Source organism: Cornus florida, unplaced genomic scaffold (genome assembly GCF_030987335.1).
Source record: "Cornus florida cultivar Cherokee Brave unplaced genomic scaffold, ASM3098733v1 CherokeeBrave_3.0.0_Hap2_Chr10, whole genome shotgun sequence".
Classification (NCBI taxonomy): domain Eukaryota; kingdom Viridiplantae; phylum Streptophyta; class Magnoliopsida; order Cornales; family Cornaceae; genus Cornus; species Cornus florida.
In genome coordinates, this window is record NW_026775580.1 from 89,717,966 (window position 1) to 89,745,665 (window position 27,700).

Consider the following 27,700-nt stretch of genomic DNA (forward strand, 5'->3'; position numbering starts at 1 on the left):
TATATATATATATTTCTTATATTTTTATAGGCATTTTATCCATACCTGTACTCAAACCCTCTCCCTCTTCTTTAAGTACTAAGATAAGGATGGATAAGGGGTGGGCTCTGGTGGGTTTGAGCCTATCTGCCCTTGGTCCTCGGGCTACTTGCCCTTTGGCCTGCTTTATATCAGTGACAAATTATTAACAGCAAAGCTAATGGATTTTCCTCATTAACGAGTCATACATTTGTAGTTGGGCGAGGCATCGTCTCTGCTGAGTCCATTCAGCCCAAAAATTAGAATATAAACACCCATTAGCAACACAAATTTTTTTTTGCCTAGGCCCACAATAAAATTAAAATGGGTCAGGAAAATAGGTTTTTTTTTTAACAACTGGAAAGATAACTGGGCCTGAATTTTTAGAACTTGGTTGGGTCGGGTACGTGGGCCCATGTAGCAGTGCAGCGCATGGACAACCCGTGTGGGCCCTTCCTAACTAGCACGTTCATAACAGATAAGAACGTGACAAGGACGGACCGCAGTATATTTTGAAATATCTATTTGTCTCATCCTTTTTAGTCAACAGATGATGGAACCCATAAAGAGTTGTTTGAATTTAATTTTTTTTAGAAAAGGACAAATTAATTTAAGTAGAACAGTCTTGTAAACGAAAAAGCTTGGATTCAACTTGCATCTATTTATTTTAATTTTTAATGTTAGTTGAGCGATTAATTTAATGTATTTAGAGGCACTGGCAAGTGAAGCCTTTTCTTTTCAGAATGCGCCCCATATGTGCACTCTGGGCTATAGGCTTCTACTGTAGTTCGTTTAAATAAATTAAGAATAATTACTCTTACTTTTCGAAAGAAAACCCAAACAACATACTAGTATATCTCGTGTAAGGTTTTAAAAATAACATTGACTCCCTCTTTCGATTTTATTTGAAAGTGGTAAATAACTATTATACCTTATTTCGGATTTATAGCAAATATTGAACATAATGTTAGCAAACAAAAGTATCAGATTTTATATCAGAAATCTGGACCAAGGAAAGATCAGTGTTACTTTTTTAAACCAAGGAAAAGGAAGTCCCTATTATTTGATCATTCTTTAAGGGTGGTAAGTGTCATTATTCAATAAAAATTATTAGTACGCATTTTTTGGAATTACAAAAAAACAAAATTATTTTAACTTTTTTTATTTATGTTGCGCTTAGAAACACCGAATCGGTGTATTGGATTTAGGATTGAAAATTTGATTTTAAATTCAAATTACCGAAATCGGTGTATTGGATTTAGGATTGGAAATTTCGATTTTAAATTCAAATTACCGATCCGATACACAAATATAGCATTAGTTGAATTTTAAGATTGTATCATCAGTGGAACATCTAAACCATATCTTCAACAAAGCTACAAACCATGCACTCATTTCAAAATGTAATGTCTAATTAAGTAATTATACAATGCTAAATGGAATTTAATTTTAAATAGTTGTGATACAAGTCTAACTAAAATTTATGTGAGTAAGGGATAATTATTATCATGACATCATCTTATTTAATGACACCATGATGACATCATTTTTACTCAAATAAAACAATCCGAATATATGGAACTCTCAGATTAATTTATCATTTTCTTATTTTAAACAGTTCTAAGAAGGAAACGAATTTTGATTTTGTTTAAGAGTGAGATTAATTGTAAGAGCAACTCCAGTGGGCTGTCAATTTAAAAATATAGCTGGTGGGTTTAATATGGACTTTCTAATGGGTTGTTAAATGAGCGGCCAAAATACAGCTTTGTCAAATCTTGTACCAAATATAGCACAAACTATAGCTATTGATATTGCTTCTGCCAAACTGAAATATATGAATTTTGAACTTTTGATTCTCGTAGATTTTGTAGTTTGGTGTTGTGCTTGTGTATATATATATGTCAACGTGTATATATATATATCTGTAAATCTAAAAGTTGCTTAAATTTCAAGACTAAGTTAGATTTGATGATTATTATTTTTTATTTAGGCAAATAAAATAAATAAAATACAAACACTCAAAAAAAAAAAAAAAAAAAAATGATTGTTGAAAATTGATAGTTGGGAATGATAGTTGAAAAATAATAGTAGTTGTGTCAAAAAATAGAATTTTGGATTAAATACACTATTATACCAGAATTGCTAAAATATAGTATTTCATGTAAAAATAACATTTTGCATTGGAGACAGTTTAAAAGATTTTTTTGTCAGAGATAAAATGTTCAAGATATTATCGCCCATTGTTATGAAAGTTCTTGTGGAAGTTCGTAATTATAGAAGTTTGAAAAATTGTGCGTCCACTCACACAAGATTAGATTGTATCAAAATTTTGTTACTCTATCATCAAAGAAAAGTACAACTTAATTCTCATCATAATTAACACTGGTCTACGTCACAAAGTGCAATAGTACGAATTCATTGATATCTTAGATAATGAATGTTAGAAAATTTGAAATCCTACTACATTTACTTCCCATTTCTGCCCCTGATCCATTTTGTTCATTATTAGATTAGGCTCTGCATGATTACAATAAAAGAAAAAAAAGAAAGAAAGAAAGAAAAATTGTAAGATTAGATCTTTGATTCTCATTTCCTACAACCAGATGAACCCACGGTAGTGATTAGTTCGAGGCCTGATCAAATCCACGTGCCTATCTAAGTAATTAAACATATTTAGAACGCCGAAAGTGCAACATTAAAAGAATCACTCGGCAAGCAACCAAGATTAAAGGACATGGATGATAATATTTATTCATTATTAATGTGTTGGCACTCGTTGCAATAATTCAAAGGTACTCTATGTCATGAGGAAACTTTTCACCATATTCTATCCATCCAATGTATTTGTCAAACATCGTGATGGAAATACAAATCTCATCCCCTCTCTCTCTATAGATACATATATATCATTCCTTTTGTAATTTTGTCTCAAGTTGCAAGTATGATTGAATTAGTGACTTCATTTGATAATATATATATATATATATATATAAAAGAGCTGGTTGTTGGAGAACCAGAATACCAATTAAGGAGGCAAGAGGGTTATTGGAAATAATAATAAAAAAGATAATGGTAAGCAGATTAATTGAATGGGTCTCAAGAATTGTTGAGCTTTCTAAGGTATATATGTTCTAGAGGTGGCAGTTGAATATATATATGTTGCACATTTAATATATATATCTCTTGCCAACTACTATTTCAGCCTGCATAATGATGCATAAATTGAATATATATGTTCCCACCCACCTACAACATGTGGCTAGCTACCTCCAAATATAACGACTGTTTAAAGAAGATGGAATTGACTGTTAGGTTTAATTTGCAACCGTCGTATGTGGTGTCGGGTTATGAATAAAATGTGGATATTTCTTGCTTGCCTTATGTGAAGTACAAATTTTAATATCACGTTAATTATCTAATTGTCCGTAATTTTAAATTTAAAACTTAAAGAAATGCTGAAAATTCCGTTTTGTTCTTTTTTTTTTTTCTTTAAATTTTTCATTTTTTGGATGCCCCCACAAAAATTTAAAAAGTTTAGATGGCAGAGGCGCTTTATTGAGGCTTCTTGAAATGTTTCATCAAATATTCTTGGTGCCTTTGATGGTTAGATCAAATAAAGTAAAAGGGAGCTGCGAACAATTGATTTCTTGAATCTCAATTTATATATCTGGTTTTATGGACTTACATTATGCTAGACTTGATATTCTTCATCTTAATTGACCAAGTACTCTCATTTCCATTGTCAAATTCTACAAAAAACAGCTATTTTGCAAAACCAACAAATAACAATAATAAAGTACAAAGAGAGATCGATGTAATTAAACCATTTCCAATTTTACCTCTTTTTTTTTTTAACAAAACATGTCTCTCACACACACCCCGAGCTTTTTAGTTATATCAAGAAAGGGAATAGAGAAGCCAAACAAGCTGAAGAAAATTCCATGACAAATCATGCAAACCGAGAGGAAAAAATAATAACACACGCACATAAATGTATTCAAGTTAGCTAATTAATTAAGGGCTATCTTGCTTAACTAATTTGTGCGTGCACAAACACACAGGAATCAATCAAGCACGGTAAATAGTGGATGGAAGAACATCTCTACTAATTTAACTTCCATAATCAAACGCATTTGATCGATCAAAACTTAGAAATTAACCTAGCTAAATCGGAAATAGTTGATTTACATATGATCATATATATATATATATTACAGTACTAATTGTTGATTAACAATAGCAGAGATCCTGGAGGGATCAGAGAAGCGAACAGAGAAAGATCGGGAGAGGTTATCGGGCTCATCCCACGTGGATCCTTCATCAAAATTCTGAGAATAAGAATATGCATCATAAGAGACCCGTACATGCTGCCGTGGAGACATAATCACCTTACTCTTCTCTTTCTTCAACTTTTTCCAAATCAGTTTCCACAATATTGGCTTGTTTGATGATGATCTACTGCTTGTTGTGGACGACATGGACTCAAGCTCATCATAGTACCGTCCCAGTTGTATACTTCCAGTACTGCCTGAGCTGTAACAGTTTTTGGCATCCATTGATCAGTTGCAACCACGAGAGCTAGCTAGCTACCAAAGGTCTCTCTACGAATGATGTATTTGGGACCCTAGCAGTTATCTATCAGCTGAGATAATGTAGTAATGTGCATGTCAAGATAGATATATATATATATATATATAAAATGTGACCCTGTACAATGACTTTTAAGGAGTGGGTTTCGTGGCCTTTGAAGACTTTAATGGTCTAAATTGGCTCACAGGCTGTGTAAGTTGATTAAAAAGAGTTTGTTGAGTTGGCTTGGCTCAGTTTGACTGAATACTAGTTGATGATGAAATGTAGAATTGTATTCATATTTAATTGTATACATTAGCGGGCACGCACACATATATCCATGTTGTATGTGTGGGATCTCATCTGGAAGCACGTGATGCACGTGATTACGAGCTTGCTTGGTTTCAGGGCTTCACCACACCCCATGTGGTCTGTCAACTTGGGGATCTTTTGCAATGGCTTGACTAGGCCCAACACTTACAAAAAAATAATAATAAAAAACAAAAGGCCAAATACAATGGGTGGATGGCCTCACATAATTTCATGCCTTCAAAGACAACATAGAGAGATGATCCATAAACGTTGATAATTTTAAAAGATATTGATAAAGATGAGATGACTTGGCATGATTTGATTGGGTTGGAGATTACATTTATGTGAATACATGTAATAAATCAAATCGTTTCACTAAGGGTAAAATAGTAAAATTGTTGCTAAGTGGAGCAAATGTAATAAACAATATCACAACTTCACATGATGGAATCGTAATTAGTAAAATACGGTATGGAAAAAAAAAAATGAATTCGAATTTAATTTCTTTTTAAAAAACTACATTATAGAAATTTGGTTAAAAAATACGAAAAAGTAAAAATTTGAATATGAATATGAATATGTACGTACGTATATAATACGTTGAAATGATTAAAAATTCGGCTCTATATATACACATTATTATTATTTTTATGTAAAATAAAATGTAACAAATAATAAAATAAATAACTAAATGTTAAAAATACTAAAATAAAATTTCATTTTATGCAAATTGGCACTATCACAATAACCATGGAAGAAATAAACTAATTAAATATAATTAGTCAATAACTAATAACTATGACATCATAAATTAATAACAAATTAATAAAAAAAATTATAATTCAAATAATCAGCTTTGTTTATCTAAAAATTTACTCTCTTTTTCCCATATTTTCTTGATAACATATATATATATATATATATATATATATATATAACAAATGCAAAAGTATAATTTATTAAAATTAAAATTTCAAATTAAATTAGATTAGAGTATCACATAATGCATTTATACACATGCTGAAATCATAAAAGCGTTTTTGACTCATTTTATTTCTAAAAGGTCTATAAATTTTGAAAAAAAAAATAAATAAATATCTACTATTACAAACAAAATTTAAAAGATCTTAAAATAAAATAAAAATAAATAAATCTAGAAAGATCTATAAGAATCTATATTTTCACAAAATGTGTGTTTGTATACCTATTACTTAATTGAAGACCATAACTTGGAGAGCTAGAGATATTGAATATAGTATAAAAAATTAAAAAAAAAAAAAAAAATTGCATTTGAGAAAAATATATTGAATTTAGTAAATAAAAAAAATTATTTTTGAAAAAAAAAATATAGAATTAGATTGTATTGGGAAAGTAAAATGGTTAGATATAAAAAAGGGTATTAAACGGTGACATATATCAAAATGTTTCATTCGGAATGGTGATAAATCGTATATTTGAAATCTAAACCGCAAACCAAAATATTTTCAAAAAAATTTAACTAGCGCAACCTCTTCATAGTCGAAGAGAGTAAGGGAACAATCATCCCTAATTTGTAAAAAGTGTTTTATTTTTTTATATTTTTTGTTCACCCTCAATTCTTATTAAACTTATATGCAAATAATGTCGAAGTTGAGTCTATTAAAATAAAATAAAAAATTGTTGCTTCCCATAGTTGATCTTTTGATGGATCAAATACGAGAAGGGAAAAAAAGTAATAAAGATACCCAGCCCAACAGATTTTTAGAACCTATATTGGGCTTCGGTCTAGTGTTGACGGAGTAATGGGCTTGGTATTCATTGTACAGCTATTGTGGGCCCAAAGGGTCTGAGGTAGGCCGCATTGATGACTTATTTTAGGCTAGGCCATGAACAGGGACCAAGACGATAAAACCAGTGTGGAACTTACCTCTTTATTCAAAATCGTCATTGTTTACTGTTTAGGTCCTCTTTTTAATTTTTCTTGACTATATGTAGTAGGTAATGAACCGTGAATAATGATATTTATTTATGTCCTTTTTATTTATTTTTTCTTTTTTTATAAGTGATAATTAATACTATTATTTCAAGTTTGTTTGGTTGTCTTAGACTCTTAGGTCTGGTTTATCTTGTTCCTTACTACTAAATAACTTTAAAAAAAAAAAAAATCAATACCATTGTTTTGCCAAGAAGACATAAATAAATCTAGCGCAGTGTTAAAAGAGTAGAAGGGAAAAAAATAAGAAAAATGACAACTTAAAAAGGAAAAAATTAAAATTTAATTTAATAAGGAAAATTTAACCATTTTTTAAGGAATTTGAAGAGTAAATTAGGAAAGAAACTAGAAAAATAAGAGATAATTTTAAAAACTAATAATTTTAAGGAGGGATTATATAAAAAATTCCACATATATACATATAAAATATAAAAAAAATTCTATATGTATATTGGGCGAGTCCAGCCAGGGCCAAGTGCCCCCTGAGCATAAAGGTAATTTGTGCGTGCACAAACACACATGAATCAATGAAGCATTGTAAATAGTGGATGGAAGAACATCTCTACTAATTTAACTTCCATAATCAAACACATTTGATCCATCAAAACTTAGAAATTAACCTAGCTAATAAATGGGAAATAGTTGATTTACACATGATCATATATATATTACAGTACTAATTGTTGATTAACAATAGCAGAGATCCTGGAGGGATCGGAGAAGCGAACAGAGAAAGATCGGGAGAGGTTATCGGGCTCATCCCACGTGGATCCTTCATCAAAATTCTGAGAATAAGAATATGCATCATAAGAGACCTGTACATGCTGCCTTGGAGACATAATCACCTTCCTCTTCTCTTTCTTCAACTTTTTCCAAATCAGTCTCCACAATATTGGCTGCTTGTTTGATGATGATCTGCTGCTTGTTGTGGACGACATGGACTCCACCTTTTCATAGTACCGTCCCAATTGTATACTTCCAGTACTGCCTGAGCTGAAACAGTTTTTGGCATCCATTAATGATCAGTTGCAACCACAAGAGCTAGCTAGCTCCAAAGGTCTCTCTGCTACTGATGTATTTGGGACCCTAGCAGTTATCTTTCAGCTGAGATAATGTAGTAATGTGCATGTCAAGATATATATATATATATATATATATATATATATAATGTGGCCCTGTACAAGGACTTTTAAGGGGTCGGTTTCGTGGCTTTTGAAGACTTATTGAATGGTCTAAATTGGCTCACAGGCTGTGTAAGTTGATTAAAAAGAGTTTGAGTTGGATTGGCTCAGTTTGACTGAATACTAGTTGATGTTGAAATGTAGAATTGTATTCATATTTAATTGTATATATTAGCGGGCACACACACATATATCCACGTGATAACTTGCTTGCCTGGTTTCAGGGCTTCACCACACCCCATGTGGTCTGTCAACTTGGAGATCTTTTGCAATGGCTTGACAAGGCCCAACACTTGAAAAAATAAAAACAAAAACAAAACAAAAGGCCAAATACAATGGGTCAATGGCCTCACGTAATTTCATGCCTTCAAAGACAACGTACATTTATGATCCATCACCGTTGATAAAAATAAGATAACGTGGCAAGATTTGATTGTTATGTGAATAAATGTAGTAAGTCAAACGTTTCATTAAGGGTAAAATAATAAAATTGTTGCTAGGTAGTGCAAATGTAATAAACAATATCGCAACTTTACGTGATGGAATCATAGTAAAATACGATACCCAAAAAAAAACGAATTTAAAAACGTATGGATATAATTATAATTTTTTTTTAATACGTTATAAAAATTCGGCTGAAAAAACCGAAAATATAAAGTTCGAATATGAATACGAACGTGTATAATACGTTTGAAGTGGTTAAAAATTTGGAACCAAAAATTCGGCTCTATACATACACATTATTTTTTTTTTATGTAAAATAAAATGTAACAATTAATAAAATAAATAACTAAATGTTAAAAATACTAAAATAAAATTTCATTTTATGCAAATTGGCACTATCACAATAACCATGGAAGAAATAAACTAATTAAATATAAATTAGTCAATAACTAATAACTATGACATCGTAAGTTCATCACAAATTAATTAAAAAAATTAATTCAAATAAGTTATCTAAAAATTTACTCTCTTTTTCCCATGTTTTCTTGATATATATATATATATATATATATATATATATATATATATATATAATGCAAAAGTATAATTTATTAAAATTAAAATTTCAAATTAAATTAGATTAGAGTATCACATAATGCATTTATGCACATGCATAAATCATAAAAGTGTTTTGGGCTCATTTTATCTCTAAAAGGTCTATAAAATTTCAAAAATAAAATAAAATAAATATCTACTATTACAAACAAAAATTAAAAGATCTTAAAATAAAATAAAATCTACAAAGATCTATATTTCACAAAATGTGTGCGTACCTATTTAATTGAAGACCATACCTTGGCTTGGAGTGCTAAAGATAATGAATTTAGTATATAAAAAAAAAAATTGCATTTGAGAAAAAAGATATTGAGGAGGGGGAGGGTTGTGTACTACTACCACTTCTAAACATAATTCAAATTTAGGATTAATAAGAATGCAGTTCATCATAGTTTGGAATAGTACAAATATCCTACCACCATTTTTCTACACTAAATATTCCACCCTTTCGATTCTTCACACACTTTTAATCATGGAGATGGTTGAATCCTATTCATCAGGATTCCTCTACTCCAGAGGCTTTGCAGGAACTGCCTCCACTTTCTTCAACATAATCAATGCTCTATCAGGTAATTTATTATATATACGTATTGGTTTGAAAGGATTTACAGTTTTCAATTTATTTATTTTTTCTCCGCATTTATTTATTTATTTTTGTGACTATGTTGTTGAAAAGGTAATAATATAATATGCATCAAAGTTAACATTGATTACGGTGTTATATGTGTTTTTCTTGTTATTTTTTTTTTCACTTGCTTTACCCATACAACTATAATATTTATACATATACCATCCTCTTGCTCTTGACTTTGACAATATATCGTGTATATATATATTATACCAACCAATGTCAACATGAAATGTTCCTTAAAACTATGTTCATTAAACTGGAATTTAGATTAAATAATGGATATTAAGATCTCTTTTTATTTGATATTATATACGAGTTAGATGCATTTCCGGCTGAATTACATCTGAGATTTTTCGGCTTGGAGCAAGAAAAAAAAAATTCTTCCTTCTAATTAGAGAAAAAAAAAATGTTTTTTTTTTTCAATTCTTTTGATTCTTTTTGTTTTATAGAAATATGAAATAAATACACATGTTCAAATAAACAACATTTATTCCTTTTAATTTAAAAAATAACTTGTTTTTCCACCCAGCCATGAGGTTTGTTTGGAAATATATAAAGTTTGTCTAATTCCCGCTAAAATGGTTAAGAGCCACGATACTTAAGAATATAACTTAGACCCATTTGTTAGGCAAAATCTATGTGACACAAAAAGACAAATAATATTTAGTGGTGACTCATTACAAAGTATTAAATTTTTAATTTTATTTCCGATCCCCTAGTTCTTCGTCTTTTATTAAAAATTTAATACCTTCTTTAATTATCTCCATTTTCTTTTCTATAATTATCTTTGGAATAACCATTGGTCTTCTATTGGGAATTTAGTTTCTTTTTAATTAACTCTAATTTTTTCTCCATAAATATTTCTAATCTCTATTTCGGCAGTGTAGTAAACTTTAGAAAGGTTAAAAAAAAACAAACAACAACAACATCAACCACCTTATGGATTTCATAGGTTTAATAAATCGTAAAATAAGAGACAATACCCCAAGGTAAAGGTAATACAAATATATGGAGATGATTTTATTAATATTCAAGACTCCATTAACATCCATTCTCTCTACAATACCATTTAATTTTATTAAGATGATTTTATCATAAAAAATTATACAAATAGTCTCAACAATCACTTTGAACTCAATTAACATTCATTTTCTGTAATACAATTTGATTTTATTGAAACTTTATTAGGAGTCATCATCACTAACAAATAATCAGATTTCTCTCTGAAATTAATGAAGGCATGACTAAAGAAAAACTGGAGAGAGAGAGAATGAAAAAAAAAAAAAAAAAAAGAGAAATATTGGACTCTTGGCTGAAGATAAGAAAAGATTGTAAAAAAAATGGAAGAGAGAGAAATTTAATTGTTATTACTTTAAATATTATGACATGGCATATCCACATAGACTGCAACATGGATTATGTTAGAGAAATCGGTTTATTTATTCGGTGCAAGTATCATTTTCCAATGGTTAGTTGTATCTTTATTGCAAACATTTAAATATGGCATTTTTGTTCATTCTAAAATGTAATATCATTTTTATATACGTTTGCATTTTCATGGAACAAATTCGAGCTATAAGCGTTGTTTAGACAACTACATTTTGAAATGTAGTTGGAAATGAAATTTTTTTAATTTTTGTTTGTTCCTTGAAGTGTAGGGCTAGACGGAAATGAAAGTTTTCATTTTTCTGTTTGTTTATCAGGAGTTGAATTACTGTCAATCCCATATGCACTATCATCTGAAGGCTGGGTGAGCTTGGCATTTCTTTTTGTAATTACCATTGCAAACTTCTATACAAGCTTGTTAATTAAAAGATGTATGGATGTGGATCATAACCGTAAAACATATCCAGACATTGGCGAGCGTGCATTTGGAAAGAAATGTAGATGGCTCATTTTATTTCTAATGAACATAGAGCTCTACTTATTTGCAATGGGATTCCTGATTCTTGAAGGTGATAATTTACACAAATTATTTCCGAATAATGGAGGAACACCAACTTTTGTAATGATAGTTGGTCTTGTAATGCCTACTGTTTGGTTTAATGACCTGAGTGTTCTTTCTTATATCTCTGCCACCGGAGTTCTCGCTTTTGTTATAATCATTGGCTCAACTTTTTGGACTGGTGCATTTAGTGGCATTGGGGTTCATGAGAAAGGGACAACTCTACATTGGAAGGGGATACCTACTGCTATTAGCTTATATGTTTTCTGTTACTCTGCACATCCTATTTTTCCAACTCTTTACGCTTCTATGAACAAGAAGCCTCAGTTTTCGAAGGTATATACGTATGTTACAATGGTATTTGAACTAGCTATAACCAAGGTTATGTTTTTTTCATAAGTGACTTGTGGTCTCGATCTCACTTTATGCCTTGTCTTTGTAGGTTTTGGTGTTATGCTTTATTTTATGTACCACAGCTAATGTGTTGATGACGGTTATTGGGTATCTAATGTTTGGTTCAAAGGTGGAGTCACAGATAACCTTAAGTCTTCCTACCGAAAAACTTAGCTCAAAAGTGGCCATATACACTACATTGCTCAATCCAGTCTCAGAGTATGCATTGACGGTAACACCAATTGTGCACACTATTGAAAGCCAATTCTACCATTCTAGCAATCAGAGAGTACTCTTTAGCCTATTGTCCAAGACCTGCTTAGTGATAAGCACAGTTGTTGTAGCTATGACTATCCTCCTTTTTGAACACCTCATGTCACTTGTGGGAGCTTTTCTAGGTTTTCTAACATCTATTTTACTGCCATGCTTGTGCCACTTGAAGATTACAGGTAATTATGGATGAATTGAATTGGGGATTATAGGTGGCATCATGTTATGGGTATCTTCACAACAATTGTTGGTACTTATACGTCTTTAAAAGAGACATTTTGTGGCTACTTACGAGGAGGGTCAGATTTCGCTGGGTGGAATTAATAGGAGTTTTAGTTATTGAAGATTGTGTGTACTAATATTTTGTTACATACTTTTTCATAGTATGTTACATACTTTTTCGTGGTTGATATTTAGAGGAATGTTTATTCTAAGTGTGATATTTCCATAACAAAAAATGTTTGCTTTCAAATGTTTAGAGTTCAGAGACACACGGACTCACACACTCTCTCTCCCTTTCGGTGTGTCGTGACTAAGCAATTGGATCCAGGAATAATTATTATATAGTGGGCCTGAGATAGGCAAGTACTTCCAATAAGGACACAATTGTCTACATGAATAATTATGATTTTCAAGTGTGGGTCTGAGATAGGCAAATACTTTAATAAGGCCATTAGGCCCATAACAATAGCATGCCCAAAACATCAGCCCAACAAAAGAAATGAGCCCTAATGCAGCCCACTTAAGAAGAAAGAAGCAGTCCAAATGGGTTTAAAATGCTGAGAGTTTATATTGATCGAATTATTTAGAATTTAAGAAGAAATAAAACACAGTTCCATTGTGAGCTTGTTCAAAATCTTTGTATTTATATATTTATTATCTATTCATTGTCTGAACCCCCTTTTATATATATATATATATATATATATATATATATATATATTAAACAGTGCAAAATATCAGTCTCGATCCAAAACAATCTCATATTTTTCCATTAGTCACTTATCACAGCCCGTGTACTGCTTTTAGAAATAACACATGCTTTTTAATTTTCAGTAACATACTTTCAGGCTCTTTAATTTCTTTCTACTGCATGTGATAATTATTTTGTCTGATTTTTTTTTTTTATTTCTTTTTTTACATGGCAGTGCCGTGATTAATTTGATAATAAAATATCATTACTTTCTCTTCCATTTTCCATTTATTTTTCTCCTCCTCATTTTTTACTTTGTGACACTTCCTTTTCTTTCTATTTTCTGGTCACACGAACATGACCATGCAACGGCACTAGAACATCAAAATCTACAACTAAGAAATTGATGGCATGGCCATTCACAACCTGTACATCATTTTTGCACTACCTATACATGTTTTTCGTCAATGATTACTCATCGAATACAGACATACTTGTGGTATGCCCACATGTGTGACCTTGGAATCCTAATAACCTAGAGAATTGAAACACAAATAAGACCGTTGCAATTGTCACTATTAGTGAACCCGGTTGTATTATCTTTTTATCATTGAGATATGAAATTATTAGACGGTCTGAAATCATTTACGGATAAAGTTCATTAATCACTACGATAGTTTTATTTATGATTTTCATGAAAATTGGAAAAAAATCAGTTACGTTTTTTTTTCTCTTTTTTTGGATTTAACTACCCATATCATTAATTTAATCCATCAATTTATCTAATTTTTATAATAACTAAGAAACTGCCATCAATATACAAAATGAGACACAGGTACTTACTATTTGTGATGGCATTAAGAATTAATTTTCAACATGCATGGCAGCATGGGACCATTTTATTTCAAAAAATTAGTAATTTAATCAAATTAGTTGTAAATATTGATTAAACCCTTAGCCTATGAAACTACAAATAAATGACCAAGAAAATAAGCTTTATTTATATATTGTTTTTGAAAGTTAAATTTTCAATTTTATAAATATAGTATAAACAATTGTACAAGCCCAAGCTAAGAGCAGGACATCTACAATCCACTAGGGTACTACTATAATGAATAAGAAACTAAGGTTCCGTTTGGCATGCGTTTTGTTTTTTTTATTTTTATTTTTATTTTTTTTTCTGTTGTTTTATTGTTGGGCTGCTACAGTGTCGATTTTAGCAACAAAAGTATGTTTTGTACGGTCTTATTTTATTTTACACAGTATTAAAACATTTCGTAAACGGTGGTCCAAAACCAAAACACTAAAAAGTTATTTTTCTTGTTTCTTTTTCTGATATTTCCACAGCAGAATATCGTTCCAAATGTGCTTCCGATTTTTTTTAAAAACACTCTTACAAAAAAAAATATTGTTTCTATTTTAACAAAAAAACAAAACTCCTAAAACAAAACGCATACCAAACTCCTTGCCATATATCATATGTATTAAAACTGATTTCGATTTTACTTACATGTATATAGACAGTAATGAAGCTAAACAGTAATTAAAGCACTACAATTAATGAATTAAATAACAAAAAGCCAAATTCACACAGGACCATTTTATTTCAAAAAATTAATAATTTAATCAAATTATTAATAAATATTGATTCAGCCTTTAGTCCATGAAACTACAAATAAATGACCAAGAGAGAATCACTAAAAATATCAGAACGAAAAAGAAAGTAGGCCTAAATAGCAATTAAATTACTACAATTAAATAAATTTAAAAAGCCAATTTCACATGGCTTACCAGATAAATAATAAGAGCGACTCCAGCGCCTTTAAATTCGGCGATTTGGGCCCAAAAATGGCGACCCAGTTACTCCAATGTGGGTTGTCATTTGTGGGTCATGTTTATTGGATCGGGGAATGGGTGGCCAAAAAATTTATGGGGCCCAAAATTTATAGGCCCATAGATGATGGGCCACCAGAAAAAAAATACCAGTAGATTTTTAGGGCAAATCATTTCAGCCTCCCCAATCGCCTCCATCTCTATTCTCGTTTTCAACTCTGAACTTGCTCTCTCTCTCTCTCTCTCTCCAACTGCAGACTACAAAATCTACCAGAATCAGAATTTCAAAACCCTTATATTTCAGTTTATCTATCTGTCTGCAAGAATCAAAAGTTAAAAGCCTATTACTCATATCAAAACCCATATCGGCATATCATTTCAGATTGTTCAAAAAATCAAAACCCAGACCTTTCAGTTTCCATCGCCCGCTGTTCCAGTTCGGATTCGCCGTTCGCAAGCTTCAGCCGCTGTCCTGTTGTCTCTCAACTCTCAAGCTTGCCCCCCTCTCTCTCTGCAACTGCTAAATTGTATGTATGGGTTTTCTTTTAATTTTTTTTTTTTTTTTTCTTTCTAAATCAACTAATAAAGCTATGTAATTCTTTGTTTTGCAAACTAAATCCTATTTGGTGATTTTTTTTATGATCTTTTTTATATAAATATATATATTTTTACAATATAAAGTAACAAAATTTGCATTGCATTTTGAGGTAATCACCGTAATCTACATTTTATTTCAGCAAAACAATTTTATTTTATTTTTATTTTTTTTCTACAAGAAAATTTGAATCTGGGCATGAAAAAAGGAAAAAAAAAGAATCCGAGTTGGATTAAAAATCTGCAGAGATTGAATCTGAAACAATTTTTATAAACATGCCAAACAAGAACTTTGACAAGCAAAAGTACTTAATATAGGGTAAATCTCTAAATTTACTTCTTGAAAATTAAAATACTTACAAAAAGCATGCTTTTGAGTGAATTCCATAGTGTTGGAAGGGGCTTGCCATGAACTACCTCACACTCTGCTTCCACTAGTAGATTCTCAAATAGGATTAGTAAATTGGTTAAAAGAAGAGATAGGGTATGGTGAATTGTTCAGAAATAAATTGGATTTTCTATGCCTTAATCAGTCAATTGTCTAAAACAAACATTGTTAGCTAACTAAAATTGAATGTTGATTTTGGTTGAAATATTTTAATTTAGCCTACCCCATTGAGAAATCTTGGATCCGCCCTAGAATACAATCTGTGCAATGCACGAAAGATGTATTCAATCTTTCTGTCATATTTTTATTTTCAAATTTTGATTTTTGATTTTTTTTTGTTATTAGAATGTAGAATATCAGGATATTGATTTGTTAATTTTGATGATTATTCCTAAACTGATGCATTGTACTTTGTTATTAAATTAATTTAACATAAGAGCTGTATCCGTAATTACACCTCTTTCTACGGATGGGTGTCCAACATTTTGACTGAAAGCATAGTTGGGTTGGGTTGATACACGATACAGATAGTACTTAGATGGTGGTATTTTAATTGTCATGAATGAGATTGTGAAACCTCTTACTCACAACTTGAGTGTTTTTTTATTTTTAGGGTTAGCATCGGGCCTTAACATTTAGCAAAAACAAGATTAAGAAACATGCCTCCTCAGTCATCAGGTAACAAACTCTTATTTTTTCTAAAATTTTAATTGGCATTTTTAGCTATTGGTTACATTTATTTATTCATATTTTACATACTTATTTTTTATTTTTGTTTTTGTTTCTACGTACATATATATAATATTGTTATGATGTGATGCTCGAACAATTTATTAATGGGAATTAAAGACTTGGAAGTTTAGTTTTCAATTTAAGAATATATGTTTTACAAATTTTTTAACGCTTTGAAAACTTTTCCTCTTTTGTCCTAATAATATAGGTCTCTTTTCTGAAAGAAGAGAGCTGATTGGAATGGGTGGAGTAGGAAAAAAGAAAAGGTATGTTTTGTTTGGCTAGCTAATTGAATTATATAAATCCTATTGTTGTTTTAGTGATGTTGGTTTTAAAATGACCAATTATGATAGGAAGTCTTTTTTCAATTTATCTTAATCAAATGTATATTTATGCAGGAGGATTACGTGATTCTAGAAGACGATTCTAGATGAGGAAGTTAATATTAACGTTACGAGGATGTTTATGTCAACATTGACTTTAGTGATGACGACCGATGATGTTGATAATATATTGATACACTCAAATTAAGTCAAAGCACTTAGAATTGAAGACATACTATTGAGCATAGTGTCTAATTCTTTTAGTTGCAAGAATCTTTGGTCACTTCACACGCGGTAACAATGGTGTGTAATATGGTTTATCTACTTAGGCTTTTTCTTTTTTCGTCTCTCTAAACCCTAATTTTATTTGTGAAAAAGAAAAAAAAAAGACTCTATGCAATTTTAATTTAACTTTATCAGCTCGAGCATTGGCAGAGCTTCTGAAATGTCGAAACTGAAACAGCAAAGAAGAGAGATTCCACCAATAAGAATTATCCAACTTAGGACAAAATAAGCTCTCTGAGCGTCTTAACTAATATTGGCATGGGAGACTTCTATAGATATGGACTTGTAGAGAGAAATATATATGGTTGGGGTCACAAAAGTTTACGACAATTGTGAACCAACGATAGAGTTGTGAGCTTGTGGCTTGTATCATGCATCGGATCTAGGAAGTGTACAACAATGAAATAAAAAGCTCTGATGCATTCGAAGTTACAGACAGAGACAATAATTAATATTATATATTTATAACTTACCTACGTATTTTATACATATATACATATATATGTGTGTGTGTGTGTGTGTTTATAACTTTATACTTAGACTTAGGTATATTTTGATTTAGCACACCCTATTGAGAAATCCTGGATCCGCCCGTTGCTTATCATCATAAAGTTTAAACAGAAACAAACTAACAAGCTTATAAAATATTATTTCATTATTTTCCTTCAAATGCTCATTTTCCTTTCTAAGCTGCTACCTGTGGCTAATAATTTTGGTGAAATATATTCTTATTTTAACCCAACTTTATTTCAATCTTTTGTAATGAATCGGCAAAATGCGCAGTATATTAACAACAGATCATTATTAACAAATAATTTGGAAGTCTTTTTTCTGAATATGAAAGTCAACTTGGTTTGCTTGTTTCTGTTTTTCTAGAACATTTTTTTGATTTTGAAAATTGAAAATAAAAAAATTGTAGATAGATTATAAGAATTGCATTATGAAAATTAAAGTTTAAAAAATGAATGTTTTTGGAGAATTATCTTTTATAGTTTTTGAAAACAGTTTTTTTATTTTAAAATTTTTTAAAAACTATTTTCTGAGTGACAAAACAAGTAAGCCCTTAATTTTCACAATATCACATAATTTTGGGACTTGAAATGGAAGTGTCAATCACAATCTTATGGTTGAGCAAAGACTGGCTACAGAAAAATAAAAATAAAAAATTTGAGCACCCAAATCAATAACCATCCACATCCATATATTAAACTCTATGCTGGGTTTAGTATTTATTGTTCATAGAAAGCATAAAATGGTTTGAAACTTCTTTCAGTAATTGTTATTTATTTATTTTTTTTGAAATCAGAATTTTAGAATTTTTTGATTTTTTGAAATAAGAATTAAGTTTTTGAAATTCTGAAATCAGAATTTCATAATTTTGCTATACACAAAATGTGCATATACTTAATATATTTATAATCGTGTCTTTGGACAACTGGATTCTACAAAAAGATGGAAGAGAAAAAATAATTGAAGTACAAAAATTATGGTGAGTTGAATCTCCGTGGATCCATCATTTTAGTATGGTCGGGATTCTGTTAGATCATACCATTCACATAATTGACTCACACACATCGCACGAATCATTGATCAATTTTTGTATGCCACCTATATACATATACACATTGATGTGCTTTTTTATCATATATATGTTTTTGTTTGTTTTGTTAATTTGTTTATCCGACACTCTTCGTCACCTCCTTCCCACATTAAACAAGTTCAAATTCAAATAGCTCCACTATTTACAAGTGCCTTATTATGTATCTGTTGACAGATACATAATAAGGCACTTGTAAATAGTGGAGCTATTTGAATTTGAACTTGTTTAATGTGGGAAGGAGGTGACGAAGAGTGTCGGATAAACAAATTAACAAAACAGATATATAATAAAACACTTGTAAATAGTTCTAAAATCATTATTACTTTTATTCTGAATCTTTTGCCCAGACTCAGCAGAAATTTATGTTGCTCAAATCTCCATTAATTGTTGATAGAGATATCCCCAGTGGAAGTTTAATTCAAAGTGTGACAGTACCATTGAATGTGTGACTGAGATATGCAAGTACTGCGATAAGGCCATTAGGCACATAACAAAAAGAATAACAATAACATGGCCCAAAGACGGGCTAGACACCAAAAAAGAATCAGCCCAATAAAATAACTGAGGCCCAATTGCATTTCTAAAGCTATACAAGCCATTATAATTTATAAGTTATGAGTCTATGACTGAACTATTATACAGTAATTTATAACGGCTCTCTCTCTCTATTTGTATCCATTTATCACAGAAGGCAGTCCAGTTCCTTTTTAATAAATTTATTTTATTGGTTCCTTTAAATTATATTGATGTTTACCACGGTGGGAAAATGATAAAACATATCAACAATATATAAGGATGGTAATTTGACCTGCCCCGCGGTTGCCCTTCCCGCCCTACCTTTTTTTTGGCGGTTTTGGGGGACCGTTTAATTTATTTGGGCAGGGATGGTTTGATGTAATAAAAATTCACGCGAGTTTGATACGGGAGCGGGAAGGTTGTCCCGCCCCGTCCTGTTTCGATAGACAAATTACTTAAGTACCCTTCTTTCATTCGTATATATATTAAGTACCCTTTATAACAATATTAAAGTAACAAATGGATTTGATTAGAAGGAAAATTGCAATGGTGAAGAACTGAAGATGAGGGGGGAAAAAAAGAAAGCAAATCTATTTCAACAATAAGTAAGTTATGGTCTTAAACGAGGTGGGACGGGTACCCACGGGAATAAAAATGTTATACAGTTGAGGGAATGAGATGGAAAGTCCCCCTATTTTTGCGGTTTTGGGCATGGACGGGAGCGGAGTTTTTAAACAGTTGCGGGGGCGGGGGAGGGTACACCCGCCCAAACCCGCCCCCGTTGCCATCCCTAACAATATATTCGTTTTAAAGGTCGTTTGACATATAATATGTTTTAGGCGTTATGTTTTTTATTAATACCAAAATAACTATTTTGTTGTAGGAGTGTTTTGAGTATGAATCAGAACCATGTTTGATAATGAAAAATTATTCTGGGAAATTAAAAAATTTGCTTTGGTTCCTCCGCTATAGTACCAACGCACACAATATCATCAATTTGGTGATATGTGTAAGTTAAAAAATCTAATATGTTACGAACTATTCCAAACCAATATCAATTGTTCCAAACATGATATGTGCCCAAATTTAAAGACCAGTAATATCATAACACATTTCAAACAGATCCTAAGGAAGATGTGTTTGGCTAATGGGGAATTTGTTGGAAAAAGAGGAGTTTTAAGGATATTCAATTGGTTTAATGTTTCATAATTGGTTTAACGTTTGAGGGATGAATTGGAAATAGATGAGTTTTGAGAACAAAAATTGAATTGGTTTGTTGAAGATTGAGATAAAGAAAAGAATAGAGAGAAAAAGAGGGGTCCTTTTTTACGAAGGTTCAAAAGGGAAGAGACTGCTGTAGTAGTGTATATGTATATATCAGTCAGTCCGTAAAACATGTCGTCAATTTTATCAATTTTTATTTTTTTATTTTATAGTAATTGATACATCAATTTAATAATTATAAATCAACACTGTTACAAGATTTGATTTGATTTTCTTTCAAAATTAATATAAAATAATAATTTAAATAAAATGAAAATAAACAATTTAGACGAGAGAACAAGTATACCAAGAACCTTTTTAATGGTTGTATGCAACTTAAACTCATTGGAAGCTCCGGAATCCTAAAAGTTATTGTTTAGTACATTTTCTAGATTCCAGATGATTGAAACTTCGCCAGGCCCAAAAAGATAACTGAAGCCCAAAAATTATGGTGAGCTCAATTTCCCAGGATCATCATTTCAATATGGCCGGGATTCAGTTAAATCATACAATTCACACAATTGGCTCACACACATCGCATGAACCACTTATCAAATTTTTTATGCCACCTATATATATATATATATAGGTTGATGTGCTTTGTGAATTCTTCCACGGTCACCCCATATTCTCCCAAATTACCGTTCATGGAGAATGGCTCTGATACCAACTTGACACAACGAATCAATGAAAGCAAGCAAAATAATTAAGAATAGCAATGTATTCTTTAAACACTCGAATCCACGAGAAGAGATTGAGAAAAACTCTCAGTTTTTATATATTAATAAAAGAGATAATTGATCCCTAAACTATTACAATAACATGTATTTATAGGCCTAAGCAAATCTTAAACCGTATAGGAAATTAAATAAATGAAAACTTTCCTAAAACAGACACCAAAAACTTTCCTAAAACAGACACCAAACTATTAGAAACTAAAACAATGGAAAACTTTCCTGAAACAGAAAATAGTAAACACCGTTCCCGAGTAATGTTCATGCACTGTTTATGTCTGCCCATTCATGTACTACATCACGCACCTTTTATCCCTTACCACTTCAATTCAAGAACTACACCTGTGGCTCTGCCTTCTCCTTCTCAACCTCTTTCGCCTTTGCCATGACCCGATTGAGTATCCCAAACTCCGTTGCCGCTAGCTTGCTCTTGGAATCTCACAACTCCAATGACTTCAAATTGGCTCTCTGAGTTCGAGAATTCTTACATTTGTTTTGTTGAAGCCATGGTTCTTCAAACCTAAGAGGCAGAGGAACGGACCCTTATGGAAGAGGAGTTGCAAGTTGTATATTTTAGTTTTAGAATGGACTCCGCTAGTCACATGACACTCAGACAATCATGTAGAGGAGTTGGTATTAAGTCAGTTTTTTTCTAGTCCGGGGGAATAGCACTACCTAACAAATACACGCATTTTAAATAGAGAATCATTTCTCTCTAATCATGGCAAATTAGTTAGATGGCAACAATTGCTGCGAATAACATACTTGTTGATTTATATTTTTTTTTCTTAGCTTCCCTTGAGAATTTTATTATACAATATGCTTTTCAAGTTTAAAGTTCTAGCTATGAATGCATATTCAAGTGACATGCTTTAGAAGTTACATATAACATATTGGTATTTACTTGAAAAGGTTTGCAGTTTTTCATTTATTTATTTTATTTTGTAACTACGCTGTTGAAAATTTAGTATGGTATGCCACTCTCTTTTTCCTACTTATCATGTGGTATCAAAGGGTAATGTTAGCTAGATTTATATGTAATTTTTTTTTTTTTTTTTTTTTTTTTTGGTTATTATTTTTTGACTTGCTTTTACCATACAGCTAGTATTATTTTTCATCTTGCTCTTGACTTTGAATCATATATATACCATCTAATGCCAACATGTACTGTTCCCTGAAACTATGTTCATTAAACTTAAATTTAGATTAAGGAAACTAAGATCTCTTTTTTACCGTTGATATTTTTGTGATGTAATTTGATATTATATATGAATTAGAATTTCCAGCTTAATTAAATCTAAGATTCCAGCCAGTGTGTTCAAACAACTATATTTTGAAATGTAGGGCTAAATGGAAACGAAACTTTGCCCATTTCTGTTTGTTTCTTGAAATGTAAGCTAGATGGAAACTAATTTTTTTTTTTTTTTCCTTCTATTTTTGTTTGTTTCTTAGGAGTTGGGTGATGGCTCATATTGTTCTTGATGAATGTAGAGCTGTTTTTGGTTGCAACTGGGCTCTTGACATTAGACCGTCAGTCACTTGTGAAAAAATAACCTTAATTAGTTCAATGACATTGCACATATAGCAGTACCTATAAATTCTCCACTTAGGTACTAAGAGAAATAAACCTTCAATAACTATAATTCTCAATTCCACTCAGAGAAATGTGAAACGTGACCCTGACAAGTCAAAAGTATCCTATTATTTCCTTCAAAGATGTCCAAGTACCAACAATTGTCGTGAAGATACCCATTAAGATGATGGCACCTATAACCACCAATTGCAATCCAACCCTTTTATAATTGCCTGTGATCTTCAGGTAGCAAATGCACGGCAATAAAATAGATGTTGTGAAACCCAGAAAAGCTCCAACAAGTGACATGAGAGATCCAAATAGGGGAACAGTCACAGCTACAACAATCGTGCTGATCACCAAGCAGGTCTTGAACTAAGTAGTCTCCTATTGTTAGAATGGTGAAATAGACCTTCAATCAAGTGCACTATCGGTGTAACCATGAATATTTTGAGACCGGATTGATCAAGGTAGTGTAGATGGTCACTTTTGAATTAATCTTTTCAGTAGGAAGTCTTAAGCTTATCTGCAAGGAGGGATGCAGAAAATTATGTGAGGGCAAGGGCACTAGTGAATTTTTTTAGTAATTTTAACAGGGACAAAAGTGAAATTCTATAGGTATATAATTCAAAAATAAAGAATCCATAGAGGCATAATACTAAACAAAAAAAAAAAAAAAAATTCACTACACACGTCCTTGTTTGCTTACTTGTGACTCCATCTTTGAGCCAAACATTAGATACTCGGTGACTGTCATGGACACATTGTTTTGTCTTATAGCTCTGCCACTGTAGTGCTGACATCTGCTATAATCCTTGGCTTGACTTTGTGGACTGGTGCATTTGGTGGGATTAGGTTTAATGAGAAGGGGACGACTCTACATTTGAAGGGAATCCCTACAGCTACCAGCTCATATGCTTTGTGCTACAGCGCACATCCTGTTTTCCCAACCCTCTACACTTCTATAGCAAACAAGCTTCAATTTACAAAGGTATACCAATGTCATCGAACTAATTAAGGCTCTTTTGTCATAAGTGATTGGCGGTCTAATGTTATGCTTTCTCTTTGTAGGTTATGATGCTGTGTTTTTTGTATGTTAGCAAATGTGTCCATGGAAGTCACCAGATTTTTAATGTTTGGCTCCAAGGTGGAGTCACAAGTAAGCAGACACGGACCTGTGTAGCCCCACTGAATTTTTTTTTTGTTTGGTATTATGCCTCTATTGATTCTTTATTTTTGAATCATATATCTATAGAATTTCACTTTTGCCCCCGCTGAAATTACTATAAAAATTCACTGGTGCCCCTGCCCTCACATAATTTTATGGGTGCCTCTCTGCAGATAAGTTTAAGTCTCCCTACTGAAAAGATTAGTTCAAAAGTGACCATCTACACTACCTCAATCAATCCAGTCTCAAAATATTCATTAATGGTTACACCGATAGTGCTCTTGATTGAAGCTCTATTTCACCATTCTAACAATAGGAGACTACTTAGCCTATTGTTCAAAACCTGCTTGGTGATCAGCATGATTGTTGTAGCTGTGAGGTTCCCTTTTTTGGATCTCTCATGTCACTCGTTGGAGCTTTTCTTGGTTTTCACAACATCTATTTTACTGCCGTGCATTTGCTACCCAAAGATCACAGGCAGTTATAAGAGGGTTGGATTGGAATTGGTGGTTATAGGTGCCATCATCTTAATGGTATCTTCACGGCAATTGTTGGTACTTGGACATCTTTGAAGGAAATAATAGCATACTTTCGACTTGTCATGGTCACATTTTTCTGAGTGGAATTAAGAATTATAGTTATTGAAGGTTTATTTCTCTTAGTACCTAAGTGGAGAATTTATATGTAACGACCCACTCCACCACATGGTATGATATTGTCCGCTTTGGACTTGAGCCCGCACGATTTTGCTCTTAAGCTTCACCCCAAAAGGCCTCATACCAATTGGAGGTGACACACTTACATATAAGCACTTCACCTTTCCTCTACCCAGGCGATGTGGGACTGTGCACCCGTAACTCGCCAGTGTGGTAGCCTGACAGTGTCTCTCGCACCCGCCCACGGCACACCCGCCCATAAGGTCATCACAATCCACCCCCTTGGAGGCCCGACGTCCCCGTCGGCACACTTCTGATTGGGTCAGGCTTTGATACCAAACTGTCACGCCCAAAATCCTAAATACATGAACTCTTGTCTCGTATTAAGATTTGGCATGACTTTCTTTACACAACCACAACCTTACAATAAAAATAATTAAATAAAGTAGTAGATGTAAACTACCCTCTAATTTATTAAATCGATACAACCATAATATCAAACAACCTTGTCAAAAATAATCCATGATAATTGGACAAAATGAACTAACTCTCAAAAAAAATATCGTCATTCTTATTATAATGCGAAAAATGAACTAAACCAAAGAATACGACAAACAAGCCAAAATCCATCACCATCATGTAATCCCATTACGTTCCTACTCAACGTGTACCTGAAATGTGATAATAGAGTGAGCTCACAAGCCCAGCAATAAATGCTAAACACAATTATCGTTCAGTAAATTAACCTTACCTTGTATTCCGGTATATATAAGCAACTCAAATAAGTTCATTATTCAAATGTGTATAACTCAGTTAATTATAAACTTAATAAATAACCATCTTTTATGTTTAATAAATCGGCATATTTCACATGAGCCCCGGGCTCCCGTCCAATAAAATGGTGTGAATCGTATAATCCCTGACTACCAAAAACACACGTGTGGCTAGATTGTACGTCTACTCCCCAGATGATCCCTGATCACGTCCACACAATAAGGGCTCATTAGACCCATGGCCATAATAAAATGGTAGTGCACTCCCAAATAGGTAGGTCCCTGACCATACTCAAAAGTCATCATAGAGTCAGTCCCTGACTGCCCTCCGACTAATCCAAACTCATCATTATTATTTATGGTGAATTATGAAATACATTATTAATTAATAATTTAAAATCAATAAGTAATACACCCAAACACGCTTTTAATTTAAAAACAGAACCCTATAGACCCAACTAGTGAGAGTACAAAATTCTGGACATAGCCTAATATTAGATATGACTCCCTACAAAATTTCAGAAGCTAAGTCTTAATAATATTTCCGTACTCTCCATCTTAGTGCTGAAAATAATACTTTTTCGGGTTTTAATTTCGTAAAACTACCAAAATGTCATTTAAAAATCTGGATTTCAGCAAAACTAAGTCCATTATACTTAAAACTAATATTCTGGAATTTCAGTAATTTTTTTTTTGAATACTAAAAAAAAAAATACTCTTCTATATTTGTTTTTCAAAATTTAAAATAATTAAATATATTATTCATTTCGGTTGAACCCGGGTATTGCCCCCAACGGACTAGGCTCGGCGAGTAGATTCCAGTGATAACTTTCAATAGTCAAACCAATGTCTCACGGCAACACACTCTCCCTCACTCTCCATTGCCAAGAATGTGCTTCGTAGAGAAGAACCCAAAGTGGGTCTTCACCACCATAATGCATTTGTTTTTCTATCTGTTTTTCTTTTCCAACCAATATCTAACGGTTCTACCTTCTATTGACCCCAAAGTCTACTTTTAAGCTTTCTGTAGTCAATAAAGCTTAAGTTTGAAACATCAAATTGAATGCAAGACTTACAACAATAAATTATTTCACTTATTAAAATATTCCACGCTGAACTTTGATTTCTAACTCTCCGTAAATCAAACAATTCGTATAAGTATATTGATATATAATAACACCAAATCAGTTTCCATACATATACACACATATAATATCAAATCAGTCTATTAATCAAGCTTAACATGCATATAGCAAGTATAAAAACATGTGAATTACATTTATTCAATATCTATACACACACACACACACATGCGCATCAAGTAAATGTCCTCCATTTAAACTTATATTCAGTGCTATTAGAACATGTGATAAAGTTTCATGCCATTCTATGCCTAATTTACATCAGATCGATATACCCCAATTCATAAAAGCATGTTATATTAATTCTTGATTAATCGTAATTAGGCAGAGTTTCGTATATATACAAGTATATAAAGCAAGATTAACTTGCCTGTTAAATATCGTTAAACCTTTCTCTCTAGCCGATCCTTTGGTCACCGTCTCTTTTTCCAGCTACTGCAGATTGCCAACGAAAAATCAATAACCCGCTTCCTCTCTTTCTCTCTTGGTAATTTCTTTCTTCTTTTTTTTTATGAAAAATAATATCCTCGTACTGATACGATGTAAAATATAAAGGATAAATATAACTGCATTCGAGATAACCTAGGACTCTTATTTAAAGTTTTAAATTTTAAAAGAAAAACTCTATTATCTCTACTATCACGTTAAAATACTAAATACTAAATAATAATAAAAAAAATAATAACAATGTATGAAATTTTAGGGTTTTACATTCTACCCACCTAAAAAGAAATTTCGTCCTCGAAATTTGCATACCTTATTCGAAGAGTTGTGGGTACTTTTCCTTCATTTCTGACTCTAGCTCCCAAGTAGCCTCTCTCTCGTCCTGATGATTCCACTGTACCTTTACTAGAAGT

At 31.8% G+C, this 27,700-nt stretch overlaps 2 protein-coding genes, 1 long non-coding RNA gene and 2 pseudogenes across 3 annotated transcripts; 3 read left to right on the forward strand and 2 right to left on the reverse strand.

Moving 5' to 3' along the window:
* Positions 1 to 4,103: 4,103 nt before the first annotated feature.
* LOC132278847 (uncharacterized) lies at positions 4,104 to 4,780 on the reverse strand. Its single transcript, XM_059780746.1, has one exon. It carries the CDS (start codon positions 4,572 to 4,574, stop codon positions 4,230 to 4,232), a length of 345 nt encoding a protein of 114 aa, XP_059636729.1. The 5' UTR covers positions 4,575 to 4,780; the 3' UTR covers positions 4,104 to 4,229.
* Positions 4,781 to 7,539: 2,759 nt separating this feature from the next.
* On the reverse strand, positions 7,540 to 7,887 carry LOC132278105 (uncharacterized). The gene has a single exon (XM_059779927.1). The coding sequence runs from the start codon at positions 7,885 to 7,887 to the stop codon at positions 7,540 to 7,542; it is 348 nt and encodes a 115-aa protein (XP_059635910.1).
* Positions 7,888 to 9,583: 1,696 nt separating this feature from the next.
* On the forward strand, positions 9,584 to 12,674 carry LOC132278106 (amino acid transporter AVT1I-like; annotated as a pseudogene).
* A 2,610-nt stretch (positions 12,675 to 15,284) lies between these two features.
* On the forward strand, positions 15,285 to 17,701 carry LOC132278849 (uncharacterized). The gene is made up of 4 exons (XR_009471147.1): positions 15,285 to 15,623; positions 16,692 to 16,756; positions 17,019 to 17,076; positions 17,209 to 17,701. It is a non-coding gene; the product is annotated as an uncharacterized LOC132278849 (long non-coding RNA).
* Positions 17,702 to 23,357: 5,656 nt separating this feature from the next.
* LOC132278107 (amino acid transporter AVT1I-like) lies at positions 23,358 to 24,891 on the forward strand (annotated as a pseudogene).
* Positions 24,892 to 27,700: the final 2,809 nt, after the last annotated feature.